The 18123-nt window shown below is 33.2% G+C and overlaps 1 protein-coding gene across 2 annotated transcripts; it reads left to right on the forward strand.

The window, feature by feature from the left end:
- The first annotated feature begins 11725 nt into the window (after nt 1-11725).
- LOC107924307 (O-fucosyltransferase 39) lies at nt 11726-17315 on the forward strand. 2 transcript variants are annotated; one of them, XM_016854690.2, is made up of 10 exons: nt 11726-12463; nt 13243-13305; nt 13411-13492; nt 13634-13704; nt 13811-13899; nt 14014-14217; nt 14523-14793; nt 15778-16005; nt 16099-16296; nt 16659-17315. In XM_016854690.2, the coding sequence occupies exons 1-10, from the start codon at nt 12326-12328 to the stop codon at nt 16866-16868; spliced, it is 1554 nt and encodes a 517-aa protein (XP_016710179.1). In that variant the 5' UTR covers nt 11726-12325; the 3' UTR covers nt 16869-17315. The 2 variants fall into 2 exon arrangements, with proteins under 2 accessions (XP_016710179.1, XP_016710169.1); XM_016854680.2 differs by having other exon boundaries at nt 11754-12463; nt 13631-13704.
- The last annotated feature ends 808 nt before the right edge of the window (nt 17316-18123 follow it).

Raw genomic sequence — 18123 nt, forward strand, 5'->3', positions numbered from 1 at the left:
GCAGCAGTGACGTGAGTTTGAAAAATCATTAAAAATAGTAGAGATACAATTAGATGTTGAATAAAATATGGAATTGAAGAATTATGAGTCTATTTTCATATGGATGGAACAAAATAGGTATATGAGTTATATTTTATGAGATGTTTAAATTTTTGTGAAACAGGGCCAGCGCGATTTCTGGATCCCCTGTTTTGATTTTGGAAATTCACCATAAATTTTTAAAAGATAATTAGAAGTCATGATTTATATTTACAGATTCCTTATTGAGTCTAGTTTTATTAGAAACAAACGGCATAGTCATTGAAACTCTGTACAGGGAGATATCTGATTCGTAATAAACAGAGGTCAGAGCAGTCGAACCCTGAAATTGGGGAGACTTTAACTAATAAACTGTACTAATTGGATTGACCAAAAATTCTAGAAAAAAATTAGTAAATAGATATATGAGTATAGTTTTAGGGAAAATTTACAGAATTGGATTTTGAGTTTCGTAACGCAAGATATGAATTTGTAAGCGACTATGACGCAGATTGTTAGCTTGACTGAAAATTTTAAAAATAAATTGTTTGAGCTGTTTAAGTAATGAATTAAGTCTGTTAACACCTCGTGTTCGACTCCGGCGACGGTCTCGGGTACGGGGCGTTACATGATGTATTCTCAAGGTTGAAGGCACGTGGGAATGATACTTACCTCTGATTGAATTTGCATAAAATAATAATTTTTAATCGAATATGAAAATGGCACCTTACGAGGCTTTGTATGGTCGTAAATGTCGTACACCATTGTATTGGACTGAGCTCAGTGAAAATAAGTTACACAGGGTCGATTTGATCAGAGAGACTGAACAGAAAGTAAAAGTGATCCGTGAAAGTCTAAAAACAACATCAGATCATCAGAAATCGTATGCGGATTTAAAACAAAAAGATATAGAGTTTCAGATCGGGGACAAAGTGTTTTTAAAAGTCTCGTCGTGGAAGAAAATTCTCAGATTCGGTCGTAAAGGTAAATTGAGTCCAAAATTTATTGGACCGTATGAAATAATTGAGCGTATCGGGCTGGTTGCGTACAAACTGTTGTTGCCACCTGAGTTAGAAAAGATTCATAATGTATTTCATGTTCCGATACTTCGATGGTACAGATCTGACCCTTTACATGTGATTAATCCGTCAGAGATTGAGATTAAGTCTGATATGACATATGAGGAAGAACCGATTCGTATTCTAGCTCACGAGGTTAAAGAATTACGAAATAAGAAAATCCAGTTAGTGAAAGTACTGTGGCATAAACACGAAGTTGAAGTGGTAACATGGGAGCTAGAAGATGAAATGAAAGAAAGTTATCCGAACCTATTCATCGGTGAGATTTTCAGGAACAAAAATCCCTATGGGGGAGAGTTGCAACAGCCCAATTTAGACCCTATTCAGAACAGTGGTTTCAGGACCACGAATCCGAATCAGGAAATCTTTAACAAATTATTTTCTGTGTTTATTATGTGTGAATTTATATCCGTGAAATTTTCGTGTTTTCATTTTATTGTTTGAGTGCCCGATTTAATAAAAAGGCTTAATCACGTAAAATGGAAAATTTATGGTTTAATTTGTAAGGGTCGAATTGTTGTTGTCTTTATTACATAAGGTATTTAAGTTGCAATATTACCATATGAATTAGTGATGGACGGTTGTGGCCTTAATGTATAAGTTTTAGTTATTAAATATCAAAGGTTAAATTAGTAAAATATGTAATAATATGTATTAAATAAAACATAAAATTTAAAACCCATTTTTTTCATCTTTTTTCCCATGACCGAAACATCAAAGAAAGAAAAGAAATAAAGATTTTAAGGGCTCGGCCCAAGACTAGCTTGATTAAGGTATGAAACTAGCTCAGTTTTTGATAATTTTTACGTTTTTGAGATCGTTGCAGTGTAATGTACAAAGCCCATGCTTTAATTTTTGATTTTGATGAATATTTTGAGTTATGTCATTGATGAATAATTGAGCTTTGTGATGTTAGATGATGAATTATGAAAGATGTGTTTTGGATTAATATATTTTGTATTGGAATTTTTGATGAATTTGAGTAATTAGGGCTAAATTACAAAAATAATAAATTGAGGGACTAAATTTGAAATAAATGAAATGTATGGACTTGTATGAGCATGGGTAACATTCGGCCTAAGCATGGTGTGTGCAAATTTTGCATGTTTTGTGTTTTGTGCAATTAGGACTAAATTGTAAAAAAGTGTAAAATGTTAGGGGCAAAATGGTAATTTACCCATTTATGTGTTTTTGGACTAAATTGAATGGAATTATGTTTGAATGAGTTTAATTTGAATATATTTAGATCAAAAACTAAAGAAATCAGATTTGGATCGGGGGAAAACAAAAGTTGTCAAATAATCATCCCGTTCCGATTATTGTTGTCTGGAGTAAGTTTATAAGCAAATAGATGTTGTAAATTTTAAATAAATACGAGTTATATATGCTGAAATGAATTATGTGAAAGTATATATGTCGTAGCCGAATGTGTATATGCTTGGGAGCTATGTTTACGAACTAGATTCGATCAAGATACGACATCCGAAAGCCCCGTATGAACTTTAGGAATAGCTAGGATACATATGTCATGACATAGGATTTTCGATATGTGTTCTCATGTAAGACCACATCTGGGACGTTGGCATTGATATGTGATTACGTGTAAGACCCTGTCTGGGATAGTGGCATCGATATGTGATTACGTGTAAGACCTTGTCTAGGACATCGGTATCGTATTTGATTGTGTAAGACCCTATCTGGGATAGTGGCATCGATATGTGATTACATGTAAGACCATGTCTGAGATGTTGGCATTGTACGATATGTGTGATTATCTGAGCATCCTATTCAATTTCGAATGGTTCAACGGGCAATGATAAGTTATGATCAAATGTGTAATCGAGCTAAAGTGATCAGGTACGTGATAGCTAAATTGCCTATTTGAAAATAAGGTAAGTTAACTATTTGATATGTGATACAAATTATTTATGATGCAAATGAAAATATATGTGCATATGAAAAGTATATTAGGCCAAATGTTATGTATAAGTGATATCATATTTGTGATCTATGTGCAAACATATATGAATGGTTATATTCGACCCTATGACTACAAATTATAAATATACATGAAATGATTCGTGAGATACAATCTTGATTATGTATATTTGATTGAGTATAGGTTGTTTCGGCCTAATGATATATGTATGAAATAGTAAAAGTGTGAAATACATGTTTATACTAAAGGTTAATTGTGCATTCGATTATGTGATAATTAAATGCAAATGATATTTTAATGGAATGCGAAATTATGTATAAGACATGTATAATTTTGTAATTTATTTGCTTATGACTTACTAAGCTATGATAGCTTACTCTGTGTGTATGTTTGCCTCTGTTTTATAGATTTTGGAGACTAGTTACGAGTTCGGGGATCATCAGCAAAGTCTATCACACTATCAACTGCTTTCGGTTTTTTTATAAGTTGAATTTCGAACGCTCGGCGAATTTTATTTTCGAAATTTAGGTGCAGTTTTCACAGGGCCGTGTAGCATGCCCATGTTCAAGGTCATGTCAACCACACGGCTGAGACACACGCTTGTGTTTCTGCCCATGTGCCCAATTCTGAGCTTTTTGTTTCTCATTTTTCAGATGTAGGGGACACACGACCAAACCACATGCCCTTGAGTCAGGTCGTGTGTGACACGCCCGTGTTTATATTCGTGTGGACAAAATAATGTCATTTCCTAGCCTCATTTGTCACCCAAAACTTACCATTTCCTGCCCCAGAACTCACAAGTATATATATCCACCAATCCAACACCATATTCACATACAATTTGTCATCATTCATGTGGTATTATCTCATGCAACAAAGGATATAAACTTACTCTTAACATAAACTCATATGCTAACATAATTCCAACAAACTAACACATAATAAGCACTTATGTGATTACCAAAATATTACTTCAAAAAATAGCCAAACTTAGACCATAACTAGCTACTCCAATGGCTAGATTATAAACAACAATTACAAGCCATCACTGGCCAAAAAAGCTTATACATGTCATTACACCAAAATGAGATAGTGGATAGTATGATGACTGCTCCAACTGACTTCCAACCTTCGTGAGCTTTGAGCACTATAAAACAGGGAAAATTAAATGGAGTAAGCATTTTATGCTTAGTAAGTTCGTATAACAGAAAATAAACTTACCATCCATATTTACTAATACATGCATCATTAATTCACATTTTGTCGATTTTGGTAAGTTACCTAAACACATACACTTATTCAACAAGTTAGTCACATGATCTCATATGAATATCAAGTAAATATAGATGAGCTTATCAAATTACAAGCTTCCATTAATTTCACCTTTCCACACTTTAAGGATCTTTTCCGTCGAACTATTGAAATCAAAATCTCGATAGATGTTCGAGTAATATACACATGTGCAAAAGTACACATTAGGGTACATAATAAAAAGGCACACTCTTGAGCCGTACATTTTACAGTAGGATTACCAGTCCAAACTAAATCCTATCCATAGCATATGCTCTAGAGAGCTTAATGTGGATTACCCGTCCAGGCTAAATCCAATTTATAACCTAAGCTCAAGAGGGCTTACATTAGAATTATCCATCCGGGCTAAATTCTATCTGCAACATATGCACTATTATTCTTAACCCATCGAAATTCAACACTCGACCGGAATAGGATAATTTGTTCATATCACACAATTTAAGACTATTTCATTATGTATATATCATCTCACACATATCAACACAAAATCATACAATTTAATTCAAGCATATTAACATACATTTTTAAGTTACACGAACTTACCTTGAAAATGGTTCGTATCTGAATTTCAACTAATTCGAAACCTTTTGCTTTCCTCGATCTAGTTTCGTGGTTGGTTTTTCTGGATTTATATGGGCAAGTTTAACTATTAATCTATCACATTTCATATACATTTGCATCCTATTACATCCTAGGCAAAATTATCATTTTGCCTCTATCTTTTTCAAAAATTCTGATTATTCATGAAATTTAACCCTCTTTCCAAGCCTATTCGAAATTTATATATTACACTTATAGCACATACATTTCACAAAATTCAAAATTTTCCATGAGTTTTGCCACTTTTTCATTTTAGTACCTAAATCAAGTTTTCATCAAAAATTGTTTTGTAAAAGTTATTTATCTATGAATAACTTTTTATTTTCTACCATAAATTTCAAATTTTTAGCATATTCATCCATGACCCAAATTTCATACCTTTATAACTTTTCAAACAAATCCCTTAAATAGAAAGATTGGGCTATCCCGATTTCAAAAATATAGAAATTACTAAAAACAGGACTTGATTTCATACCTTATTGAGCTTGAAAAGTTTTCTTCCTCTCTCCTAGGGTTTCCATAGAAAAATTAGGGAATATGATATGAAATTAGATGATTTTTTTCTTTTTAATTAAATATCATCTATTAACTTTATTGATTTTTAATTTAGTCCCTACCCTTTTCTAATTTTTCCATGGATGAGTCATTAAAATATCTACTAAATACTCTTCAATGGTCTAATTACCATATAAGAACCTTAAGTTTTGAATTCCATAGCTATTTGATACCTATAACTACTATAACCCAACTTTTGCATTTTATGCAATTTAGTCCTTTCCTTAATTAAACACACAATCAGTAAAATTTTCATACCAAAATTTTCATGTGACCTTCCTATCATAATGCCAACCATAAAATAAAATAAGATAAATTTTTATTTTTGGCTTGGATTTGTGGTCCCGAAACCACTGTTCCAACCTCATCGAAAACGGGATGTTACATGTTAAGTAATTGATGTAAGTAAATCTTTATATTGTATGAGCTTACTAAGTATTTTATATTCTTACTCATGTTACTACTTTTCTGTAGATTTTGGACGTTTGGAACGTGTCGATCAGATCAACGAGAAGCTCATATTCTATCGTCTTTCAATTCATTAGACTGTTGATATTTTGAACTTGGTTACTTGTGGCATGTACATAAGATGTTTTAATTTGTTTAAGTATATGTGTAACACTCTTTATCCGTATTCGACGCCGGAATAGGGTACGAGGCTTTACCGGATATAAACTTGCATAATCATACAAGACCGAGACATGAATTTGCGTCCAAATTTAAAACTTTTCATTCACATGCATATCATCCTTTATAAGGGCCCTCGAGGCCCAAAACATACATTGGGTATGGTTCGAGACTAAACCGAGAACGTTCAGAACTTTTACAACACTTAGAAAATTTTCTTATTTTGGAGGGTTACACGCTCGTGTGGCTTGGGACACGCTCGTGTCCTCAGGCCGTGTAACTCTCTGTTTATGACATCATCAGCAAAATAGGGGCACACGCCCGTGTGCTAAGGCCGTGTCCTTCACACGGCTGAGACACACGACCGTGTCTCTGCCCGTGTGTTTACTACTGGGCATTCTGTTTTACCTAATTAGGGTGCAGGGGACACATGGTTGGATCACACGCCTATGGGGCTAACTTTATGTCACATACGACCTAGACACATGCCCATGTGTCTACCCGTGTGGACAATTACAAGGCTATTTTCCAAGCCAATTGCCACCCTTATTTGCACAAACACATACACCCTTATTTGCCACCCTTAACATGGCATAATTGAGCACTTAAAACATACACAGACAATACATGATCATGATCATTCCATCTTTACTAATACATGAATAAAACTTCATACTTTGTCAAGCCAAATTTATAAATTTGCATGCACTAAGAGTTGAAGTTTACTTCCATTTAACATACTTATGTCTTAGTTATTATCATGCCACTCACTGACAATTCCATCATCAAACATCCATAGTCACATCAACAATTCATCCATGCCAAAAATTTTAACCACATCATGTATGACCTTGGCACATGCATGCTTATATGAATAGGTTTACAACCAAATAATCAATATGAACCATATCTCATGGTGATATACAAAATGAATCACCAAATCACTATAAGCCAACACACTTGGCCAAATTAATAATGACATAATTAATCAAAAGACAAAGTTCCTATACATGCCATAAACTTAAAATACTTGTGTTCACTTATACCCAAATGATAGCTTGATAGTGTGATGGCATCTCCGACAGTCTCCAACCTGAGCTAGCTAAATTAACCTATAAGACATGGGAAAGTAAGGGGGGTAAGCTATATAGCTTAGTAAGTCCATATGAAAATAATGAGCAACTCATGCTAGTCATATACTATGCTTGACAATATAAGCACAAGTTAATATAAAAATAGTTATAAATCTCAAGGTTGTAATATAACCTATTCACATGTTTACTCTCTTTTGATTTATCAAAATAATTTAACATTACTCGACTTTCATTCTAGCATCTATAACTTGTCCATTGTAGCATGTTTCATAATTAGCAAATAATTTTAAACATCTTAGTAAAAGTACACGTTACTTATGTATATTCATGTTTTCATGCATATAGCTCAACATATTTCAAATCGTAATAACTCTTTCTTTCCATACTTTCTTAACCGTTTTAATAAGCAATTAGGCCAATATTTCCTTTCACTCATAACCGATAAATCACAATTCAAATAAACAACATTTACTATCTCACCAATCAATTGGGCCTCCAAGGCATAACATATAGTCATCAATTGTGTTTCCATGCATTTATACATCATGACCATAAATCAACAATCATAGGGTTATCTCAAAGTCACTTTCATAGTGATCATAACTCACAATAACATGAAGACAATACTTAAAATCTTTATGTACATACCTATACCATCTCGTAACATAACCACTTACTTTCTCATCTTTGGCATACCCGTTGAACACTTGGAATACTAAATGGATACATGGGAAGTCTTTGCACATAAGTGCCACATTTAGCTAAAGCTACCTCATATCTCATATCACATTAATGCTCGCTCTCAAGCAAATCTCGGGCCTGCTCACACAAGATGACTATCAAGACATAACTACGCAGTGCTACTCACACAAGCTGTCAGGTATCCGCAACACATGTCAGACTACCCCGCCACTGGTAGACGTATGAAACTAGTACCCGGACACATAATCACAAATATATCACAAATATCCTTAGTGACATGTCACTTGTATCCTATTCTATTCCTAATGTTCAAACTAAATTTTTCTCACTTATCTGAATTTCGTCAAATACAACCATAGAATCAATCATTTATTTCATACATTATCAAAGCATTTAGAATATTTAAAATAGAAACATAACATAGCATTATTTATATACGAACTTACCTCGACACCAAAAATGGCAAAGAGGGACCTAACTGTCATTTGCTCGTTTTCTTTAGTTCTAGGCCTGAATCTCGTTTTCTTTGATCTATAACATCACACTTAGCCCACTTATTAGTCACATTATTCATTGTGACCCAAAAATCATACTATGAAAAAATTATGTTTTTGCCCCTAAACTTTGTCATATTTACCCTTTTCCCTTAGGCTCGTAAAATGAAATTTATTCAATTTCTTTAACATACAAGTCTAGCCGAATCATTTTCATAACTACAAAAGCCCATAATTTCCATTAAAACACACTTTTACTACATATTTTCTAACTTTTACAATTTAGTCCTTTTGGACGTTTTCACCGAAAATCACTTAGCAAAAGTTGTTTCTCCAACCATAAACATGCATAATCTACCATTAAACATCAAAATGCACAAATTGCTAACATGTTTCAAACCCTAGACCTTCATCATAACTCAAATAAATGGTAGAAATAGGTAGATCTTGTTACGAGGATTTCAAAAACATGAAAATCATTAAAAATAGGGCTAGAACGGACTTACAATCGAGCTTGAAAGCTTGAAAAACCCTAGCCATGGTTTCCTCTTGGAAATTTCGGCCAAGAAGGCAGATGGAAAACTTTTTGGGCTTTTGTTTTTGTTTTTAATTCATTTTAATAACTAAATGACCAAAATGCCCTTAATGAAAAACTTTTGAAACATGCCTAACCATGTCCATTTTTGTCCACCAACTTAACCAATGGTATAATTACCATATAAGGACTTCCAATGTAAAATTTCATAGCAATTGGACACCTCTAGCATGTAGAACTCAACTTTTTCACTTTTTACGATTTAGTCCTTTTAACTAAATTAAGTGCCCAAACGTCGAAATTTTCGAACGAGATTTTTGAAAAATCATTTTGTGAAATTTTATACCATAAAAATATAATAAAAATAAATTTTCTTACGTCGAATATGTGGTCTCAAAACCACTGTTCCGACTAGACCTTAAATTAGGATGTTACAATATGTATATATGTTTTGGCATAAATGTGTTAGGATGTAAGTTAAAGAGTATGTTCTTATATGATGTATGGCTTAAATGCCAAGTTTGGTATTCTTGAATGTTAAAGAAATGATAAAGCTTGAATGGTATCAAGCATGTGAATTGGGTTGTGGTATGAAATGATTTAAGTCTTGTTTTGGATTGTATAGTTTTGAGTTAATGAGTTTTTGGTGCCAATGAGGGCATATTGGTTGTATGTTTAAATGATTAGGTGAATTGTTGTTTTGGCTTTGAAATATGCATATTTTGGTGTTTGTTTGAATAGCATGAAATGACATTCTAGTCACTCGAAGGAATGGTATGAATACTTGCCGAAATAGGTCATTTTTGTTGCACATGGGCTACCACAAGGTCATGTTTCACACATGGTTGGATGACGTGACCGTGTGTTCAACACGTTTAGATTGATTTTAGTTCACACGACCATTGTCTGTTACATGGCCTGGTGACACAGCCGTGTGACCCTAGACTACACAACATCAATTTTTTACCCTAGACTACACAACATCAATTTTTTACATTGTTTAGGGACACAACTGTGTGATAGCACCACACGGCCTCAGCCTTGTCATAAGGCTTGGCCACACGACTGTGACCCCTATTTTAACTTTTTACTTATCTTTTTGTAAATGTTTCAAAATGGCCCTGATTTGGTTCCAAGCCTATTTAAGGGCTTTCATATTATATAACATATAACATATCCCATTCCAATTTCATGTTACATAATGCAATTAATGTATTTAATGTCAATTTTCCATTTTATAATTTTGATCCTCTATCCTGATAATCCTTACCAAAATCAATCAAAACATGTCATATTATCACGAATATTCACTTCAATGATTCATTAATCAATTAACATGTATATGCAAGCAAATATTTCTATCTCGAATCATAAAAGTACAAATTAGAGTTTTTGATTACTCGTTGACCACTTTCACTTTTCCTTTCCCTCTCAAAGGTTCTACATCAACATGAGCTACGTACATTCACAAAACATATCACACAATCAATTACCATTCAATTCCCAACAAAATATCAATTTATACATATTTTGCAATTTATTCAATATAGTTCCTAAAACCGAGACAAGCATAACTTTCAATCTAGAACTTCAAACTAAATCCAATTTCACACATATTCATTAGGAACCCTCTACTTCCCATTCCTACCAAAATTTCATGCCAATTTTGCATTTTATTCAATTTGGTCCCTAATGTATGAAACTGACAATTAAGTTTTACAATTTAGTATTTTTCTTAGTCTAAGCTTAACTTTTAACAATTTCACACCTAAATCATTAAATTATCAATAATGGCAACTTTTAAAAACTTTAACAGTTTCACGAATTGGTACATGGGCTAGCTAAATCAAGTTCTTATGACCTCAAATCTATAAAAAATTAAAGAAAAATAGATAGGGACTTACATGAAATCAATGGTTAAATGCTTCAAATAGGTTTTAAGCTTTCCTTCTTCTTCTAATATGTTGGACGGTTGAAGTGGAGAAGATGAACACTTCTCTCCACTTAATTTTGGTTTATATATCATGGTTTAATTGTTATTAAACTAGTTTAATTAACTTAACCTTAATTAATTAAACTTTAATCACTAATTAACTAAACATAATGTCATCCACCATCAAATCTCACTATTAGTTATATTCATTTTAATTTGGGGATAATTACTATTTAAGTCCTCAAGCCATATTCTAATTAAAAATCTATAATGATTAAAATTTTATAATTTAGTCTCTAGTCCTTAATTAACTACATATTCGACCAAATTGCTTAACTAAATTTTAATTCATTAATATAATAACTCTATAAATATCTATATGTAATATTTACAGACTCAGTTTATGAACACGAAATCCTAAAACTGTATTTTTCGACACCATTGAAAACTGGGTCATTACAATTCTCTCTCTTAAGAAATTTCGTCCTTAAAATTGACAGGGATACTAGAATTTTAACCTTAGCTATTCATTAAAAAAAAATCTCACGAGATCCTATTATAATAAATTTTCAATATTACACAAAAATAAATAAAGCTCAAATTAAAAAAAAAACTCAACTGAAAATATTAATTTTGAATATTTAAATTTTTACACAATATAATTTTAATTTAATTAAAAGTCAAAAAAATAAATAAAACAGTTCCATTTAATTTTTATCCAAAATTTAAATAGAATCAAATCAAACCCAACCTGCTAACAAGGGAACAAAGATGAAAATACTAAGCGACTTCTTTTGAATGCTAAATACTAGGACAGGGTGCTACTTTTAAGTATGAATCAACCAAAAAAAAAAACCTTTAGTTTCAACGGTGGTGTCGGTGGTCTGATCATCTCATAAATGTTCACTCTTTAAGATGAAAACTTTAACCAAAAGTTTCACAAAACCCCACTTCACCTAATTGATCCCATTTTTTTTTCTTCACTTATTCTTTAAACGTGAAAAAGAAGGAAATTTTAGTGATTCTTAAATTCTTATGTCTTACCAAAATAAATTTACTGTATTTTTCCATGCACAATCACAAAGCTTTAAATTTTAATTATGTATTTTTTTGGATGGGTCCCTTCAGAAAAAAGGACACAGTTTTCCATAATCAGAGTTGTACAGGTGTCCATGTGAGATGCCATAACTAAGGCCTGAAAGTGAGAAAGAAATAAACAAAGAAAAATAAGGAAAAAAGAGAGAGAGATTCATCATGTGATGTAGGGTGCTTGAGTTGAACTCTTTTTTTATAGCTGTTGATTAGATTTTGTTTGTGTTTGTTTGTTCGAGTGGTTTTCACCATCAATGCCAACCAAAGCCAACAGAGAAGAAAACAAATTGAGGAAAGTGGTCAATTTGGAGATCTGTGTTTCTCAGCTTTAAGGGGGAAAAACATTATGAGGTTTCATTACCAGAGCCACTATCATCAGCCTCTTAAGGGAGAAGCAATTGCTGGGTTATTTCTGTTGCTTTTCCCAGTTCTTTTGCCTTGTTTGTTTACTCCATTCACCTATGCTTCCCCTTCTACATTCTCGGTATGCTCATTTTCTCCCCTCTCCTCTTCAAATTGAAAGTAGGTTCTGTGTTCTATTTTTCATTGTCAAGTTTTCATTGAAATGAGAAATGGGAACATCATGGTTCGTTCAATGAAAAAGTTGCAGTTACTAAAAATGGAAAGTAAGGATAAGTTCGAGCTTATTTTGCCGACAGAAGCTTGTGCCTAAGTGGCAAGATTATGTACCTAAGTGTTTGATAATCAGATTGCTTTACTGAAATTTATGCCAACCAGGAAATTTTTTGTCTTGTTAATATATAGTTAATTTGCTTTAACTGGCAAAATGAGAATCTTTTTGTAAACTTTCTTTGGCCTTTGCTAGTAATTTTCCATTTCTTAGTTAATTAAATAGCTTTGCCCACAAAATTCACAAAAATAGAAAGGTTTGTTGTAACATTTAGAACAATTCTTTGTCAGCTTGGGGGTTGCACAATTCCCAAATTAATCATGGGTTTTGGTGCATGAAACTGAGATTGGAGCCTTTACACAGGTCAGTAAATAAAGTAATTTTGCTACTAAGTGTTGGCTGCAGGACAAACCTCGAACATGGACAGTAAAACGCAGAAGGAGAGTGCAAATAATAATAATAATAATAATAAAGAAATTGTGCTGGTGACTGCTTAGTGTTAATTGTTAGCATGATAAATGCTTATAAGCTGCTTTTTGGGAAGGAAATGAACTTCAACCTTGTTGTTATCATACTATTGCTTCAGCTAGAAAAGGAAGTCGACTAATTGTGCCTTTCGACTCTTTTTGCAGGAGTGGAATGTTATTAAACCTAGACATTTATCTTTACTCAGGAGTGCCTTAGAAGGCAAAAGTGTGAGTAGATGTTGCTTAAGCAGCATATGTTCATACATATGTTGTGATTTTCCTTTTCAGAGTGTATTCTAACTTGCAATTTTGCTGTTTGATTTACTTCTTCAGTCCAACGGAGAGCAGTCCGATCTTTGGACTCCTTTGGCTGACCAAGGGTGGAGACCATGTCTTGAATCTGTAAATACCCCATGTGAGTGATCAGTAATGAAATTTCTAGTTTTAGTTTCTTTACATTGTTGGTATTTCGAGTTATCAGACTCAAATTTGGTATTTAATAATTTTAAACTATCATTGATCACAGTATTTAATTTTTCTTCGATAACTTAAGCAGCATTGCCACAGAACTCTGAAGGATATCTTCAGGTATTTCTTGATGGTGGACTCAACCAGCAAAGAATGGGGGTATGTATTGTTAGCATATTACATTCAATAGTTCTACTTCGCTTGATTATATTTTTTTTCACTTTCAGAAAACCAATAAGATAACCAATTATTAAATTCTCTTTAGATATGTGATGCTGTTGCGGTTGCTAAAATACTGAATGCAACACTTGTGATCCCGTATCTTGAAGTGAATCCGGTTTGGCAAGATTCAAGGTACTTATGTTTGGAAGGAATTTGTCCTTTCCATTTCCTTTTTACTAGCAGAATGTGCAGTTTTAGCCTCAGTCTTAAGGGGGCATTTTTTCTGAAGTACCTATTTTCCTGCAGCTCATTCATGGATATATATGATGTGGATCACTTTATTAATGTATTAAAGGATGATGTTTCAATCGTCAAAGAGTTGCCAGATGAATTCTCTTGGAGCACAAGGGAATATTACGCCACTGCTATTCGGGCCACCAGAATTAAAAGAGCACCTGTTCATGCATCTGCAAACTGGTATCTCGAAAATGTCTTGCCTGTACTACAGAGGTTGGTAGCATCTCAAAGCTCTCGATTTGACTGTGCACTTTAGTTTCTTTTAAAAGTTTTGGGCCCAAGATTTCTGGACCATATCAAGAATTCCTTCATCCCTGTTCCTGTCATGGGGCATTTGGAATAAACAAGCTTTGAATATATTTTCTCCATCTACCCCTTGGTATATATTGCACTTTTGTGTACAACGAAACCTGGATTTTTTAAATTAAAAATTAATGAGATAATGTTGATTTCACTGTAAAAGGTTACATTTTATGTAGGCTGACCTGCTTCCTTTTGCTTGTCCTATTTTGGCATAGTTATGGGATTGCTGCAATTTCTCCATTCTCTCACCGTTTGTCTTTTGACAACTTGCCAAGTGAGATCCAGCAACTACGTTGTAAAGTCAACTTTAAAGCACTTGTTTTTGTCCCGCACATTAGAGCACTTGGAGATGCCATTGTCCATCGCCTCAGATATCCTCCTGGTGAAACTGAAGCACTTAGCAGTGACTATCTCAGGGTGACCACTGATCAAAATGACAAACAAAGGCCACAAAAATTTGTCGTCTTACATCTTCGGTTTGATAAGGTATAACCTACTTATACCTAGATTAAGATACTTGTTTTTTAACTGGTGTTGTTTGGCAAACTGAATTTACATTATAAAATCACTTTGGTATATTTTTAAAATTAAGTACCGACTATAATTAGGTTGGTTGATAAATGTAACTTTTGTAATTTTAAAAGTAAAGTATTTAAAGGATAATATTAAAAAATAAAATAAAATAATTTTTAAAAAATTCTATGGTAAGTGATAACTATCTCCTTATCTCCTTATCATTTTCCACACTTTTTCATTGAAAAATTCTATCATTTTTTTATTAGAGCATCAAACATGCTTACAATTTTAAACCACTGATTCTTTTTTTTTTAATGGGTTATCAATCAAGACAAGTGGCATCGACTTTTGTATAGACTTTATTTTGAAATGCAGTTGAGCATATTAAAAGATTGGAAGCATTAATTTCGTATTTATATTATTATTTAAGGTTTCGGCTGAGTTGGTGTGATCCATCAATCGGGTCCCAACTTAGTTGTAAAATTTTCAAAAGCCCTTTTTTTTTTACAAAGCAACAAATGTTGTTTTGAGGGTATTTATATGTTTTTTATATTTTGATAAATCTAGGAAAAATTTATTGTTTAGAAACATGAAATTTGAATCCAAAACATCATAGTGTTTACTATCCCAACTTAACCATTCCAACCAAATCAACATTTGATTTTTATATCAATTTTCTATAAATTTGTTATATAAACTTTTTCACCCACATTGCAGTATGCCATGTGTTTCTATATGCTTGAGGTATGTTGCTCATAATCTCTAGCTCTATTGGTTAAGATATAATGCTTCATTTTTTAGACCATGTACTGTATCTGCCTGCATAACTTATGCATTCAACTTCCATAGGAAAAGTGAGATGGTCCGTGCCATTGTGAAATTTATATGCTTTCAAAGTTTAACATCCTTTAGTCATTTTGGCAAGTTTATCTTACTAACATTTTATACTGGCAGGATATGGCAGCCCATTCGGCCTGTGATTTTGGTGGGGGTAAAGCTGAAAAGTTGGCTTTGGCAAAGTATAGACAAACAATTTGGGGAGGGAGGGTTCTCAATTCTCAGTTTACTGATGAAGAGTTGAGAAGTCAGGGGCGTTGCCCATTGACTCCTGAAGAAATCGGACTGCTATTGGCGGCTTTGGGTTTTGACAACAGTACCCGGCTTTATCTTGCTTCCCACAAGGTCCTTTGTCGTAGGAATTTGTGTTTCTAAGTTTCATCTAATATATTGGACACCTTTTCTATGATTTATTCACCAAATGGCAGTATATTTCAGGTATATGGTGGGGAAGCTAGGATTTCCACCCTACGTGAGGTGTTCCCATTGATGGAAAACAAAAAGAGCCTTGCCTCATCAGAGGAAAGGGCTCGTATAAAAGGAAAGGCTTCTTTATTAGCTGCAGTTGATTACTATGTTGGTATGCATAGTGACATCTTTGTCTCTGCTTCTCCGGGGAACATGCACAATGCATTGGTGAGTTTTTCCAGCTAATGCATGGGCAACACTGCATTTCTTTTGTTGTACTTCTTTTCTTGGGATATGACATCCAAAAATTCTCCAAATATATTGAAAAACTTGAAAAATTCCTACCATACCTGTGTCGGATGTATCTGATGCTCACACCCAAATCTGAGTAATACGGCCTGGAATTACTTATAGATACAGAGCTTTCCACTTTGCTGCAACAGTTCCGAAAGTCTATATGTGGAAAATTTCGGACAATTATGTGCAATTGCAGTGCTTCTATAATTTTTTTTTATTTCCTTCTGCTTTAGTTAACGGTATATATTTCACCATTTGAAAATAGATGATGATAGTTGCTATGATACAAACAGGTAGGACATCGAACTTTTGAGAACATGAAGACCATAAGGCCTAATATGGCTTTGTTAGGCCAACTCTTCCTCGACAAAAACATTACTTGGTTGGAATTCCGTCAGGCAGTGGCAGAAGGGCACCAAAACAGACAAGGGCAGCTCAAGTTAAGGAAGCCAAAACAGTCCATATATACATATCCTGCACCTGATTGCATGTGCAGAGCCTAAGCCCCTAAAGGTCTGTTATAGATATGCCCAAAGAAGTGAGACAGACTACTTTCAATATCTTATTGATTTTATTACTGGAGCTTATTATTTGCAGCTTGTGCTATTGGTATCATAAATAAGCAGTAACCCCATTTGTCTCCCTTAGATATATATGTATTACGTATAGCATCCTTAGTAGACAAGGTATTGTTGTAGCATATTGACGGTGGTGGTATTTATATCGAGAATGGGGTTGTTGGCATCAAATTTATGTGGATGCTTCTATGGACAGTGGAGTGGAGGATGTAACCTAGATAGTTGACTGATGTCAGTTCTATTTGTTGCATTATCTCTGCCGGTGAAGCTGTCTGTACAACCTTTTTATTTGTATTGGAATTGAATCAAACATCTATGTTTATGCAACCGAAGCAGATGGCAGCATTATGCTGTTGTCGAGACTTGAGGAAAGAATGAGTGTTGTAGGGAACATAGTTGTGGTTATGGCACTGTCGAACGCTTACATGAAAATTTTCCACTGGTTATTATATTTATCACCTTGTTAGATGCAGGTTACAATGAAGCTAATTAAACATTAATTGGTTGGTTTATGTCACCATTTAATCAACTGTTTAAGTTTGAAGGCTGTGGATTATACTTAATGGAATTCGTTACCCCTAAAGAAATCAAGACCATAAACACAAGCGCACACAGGCTTATTGCTATTCAACTTTTGATGACTGGATCAAAAGTTAAATTGATTTAATTTTTAATTTTCCTTCCAGCTTATTTAACCAATTTCACCATCCGATTCCACTGTAAAAATATTAATATAATAATTAGTTTTTTAAAATTATAATCTATCTTCTCTATAATAGCTAGTTTGTCAAAATTTTAAGTCTTATAAAACAACATATAAGATTTAGATCTATCTTAATAAAATTTACAAATATAATTTTATTTGATTCTTTTTTTCAGTACAAAATTCAAATGAAATAATATCATAAGTATATTCCGAGTGATTTTACAAAATTAATTTAGTAAAGACTATTTGATAGGTAATTAGATGCGGTGGTTGTTTTTTAATCATGTGGTCAGGGGTTTGATTCGTGCTCATGTGCTCATGTGAATAGAGCACATTATGATTAGTCATTTACCTCTTCAAAAAGCACTCACAACAAGAATTATTATTATTATTATTGGTAGTGGATATCCTAATAACAACAACAAAATATCATAAAATAAAAATAAAACATAAAAAGTAGAGTCAATAATAAAC

Source organism: Gossypium hirsutum, chromosome A12, assembly GCF_007990345.1.
Source record: "Gossypium hirsutum isolate 1008001.06 chromosome A12, Gossypium_hirsutum_v2.1, whole genome shotgun sequence".
Lineage (NCBI taxonomy): Eukaryota > Viridiplantae > Streptophyta > Magnoliopsida > Malvales > Malvaceae > Gossypium > Gossypium hirsutum.

Bases quoted from the DNA above. Each gene is read 5' to 3' on its own strand.
- LOC107924307 (XM_016854680.2), top strand. From the start codon at position 12,326: ATGAGGTTTCATTACCAGAGCCACTATCATCAGCCTCTTAAGGGAGAA. The intron at 13,900-14,013 runs GTACTTATGTTT...ATTTTCCTGCAG, and splicing joins CCGGTTTGGCAAGATTCAAG to CTCATTCATGGATATATATG. The intron at 16,297-16,658 runs GTGAGTTTTTCC...TGATACAAACAG, and splicing joins GGAACATGCACAATGCATTG to GTAGGACATCGAACTTTTGA.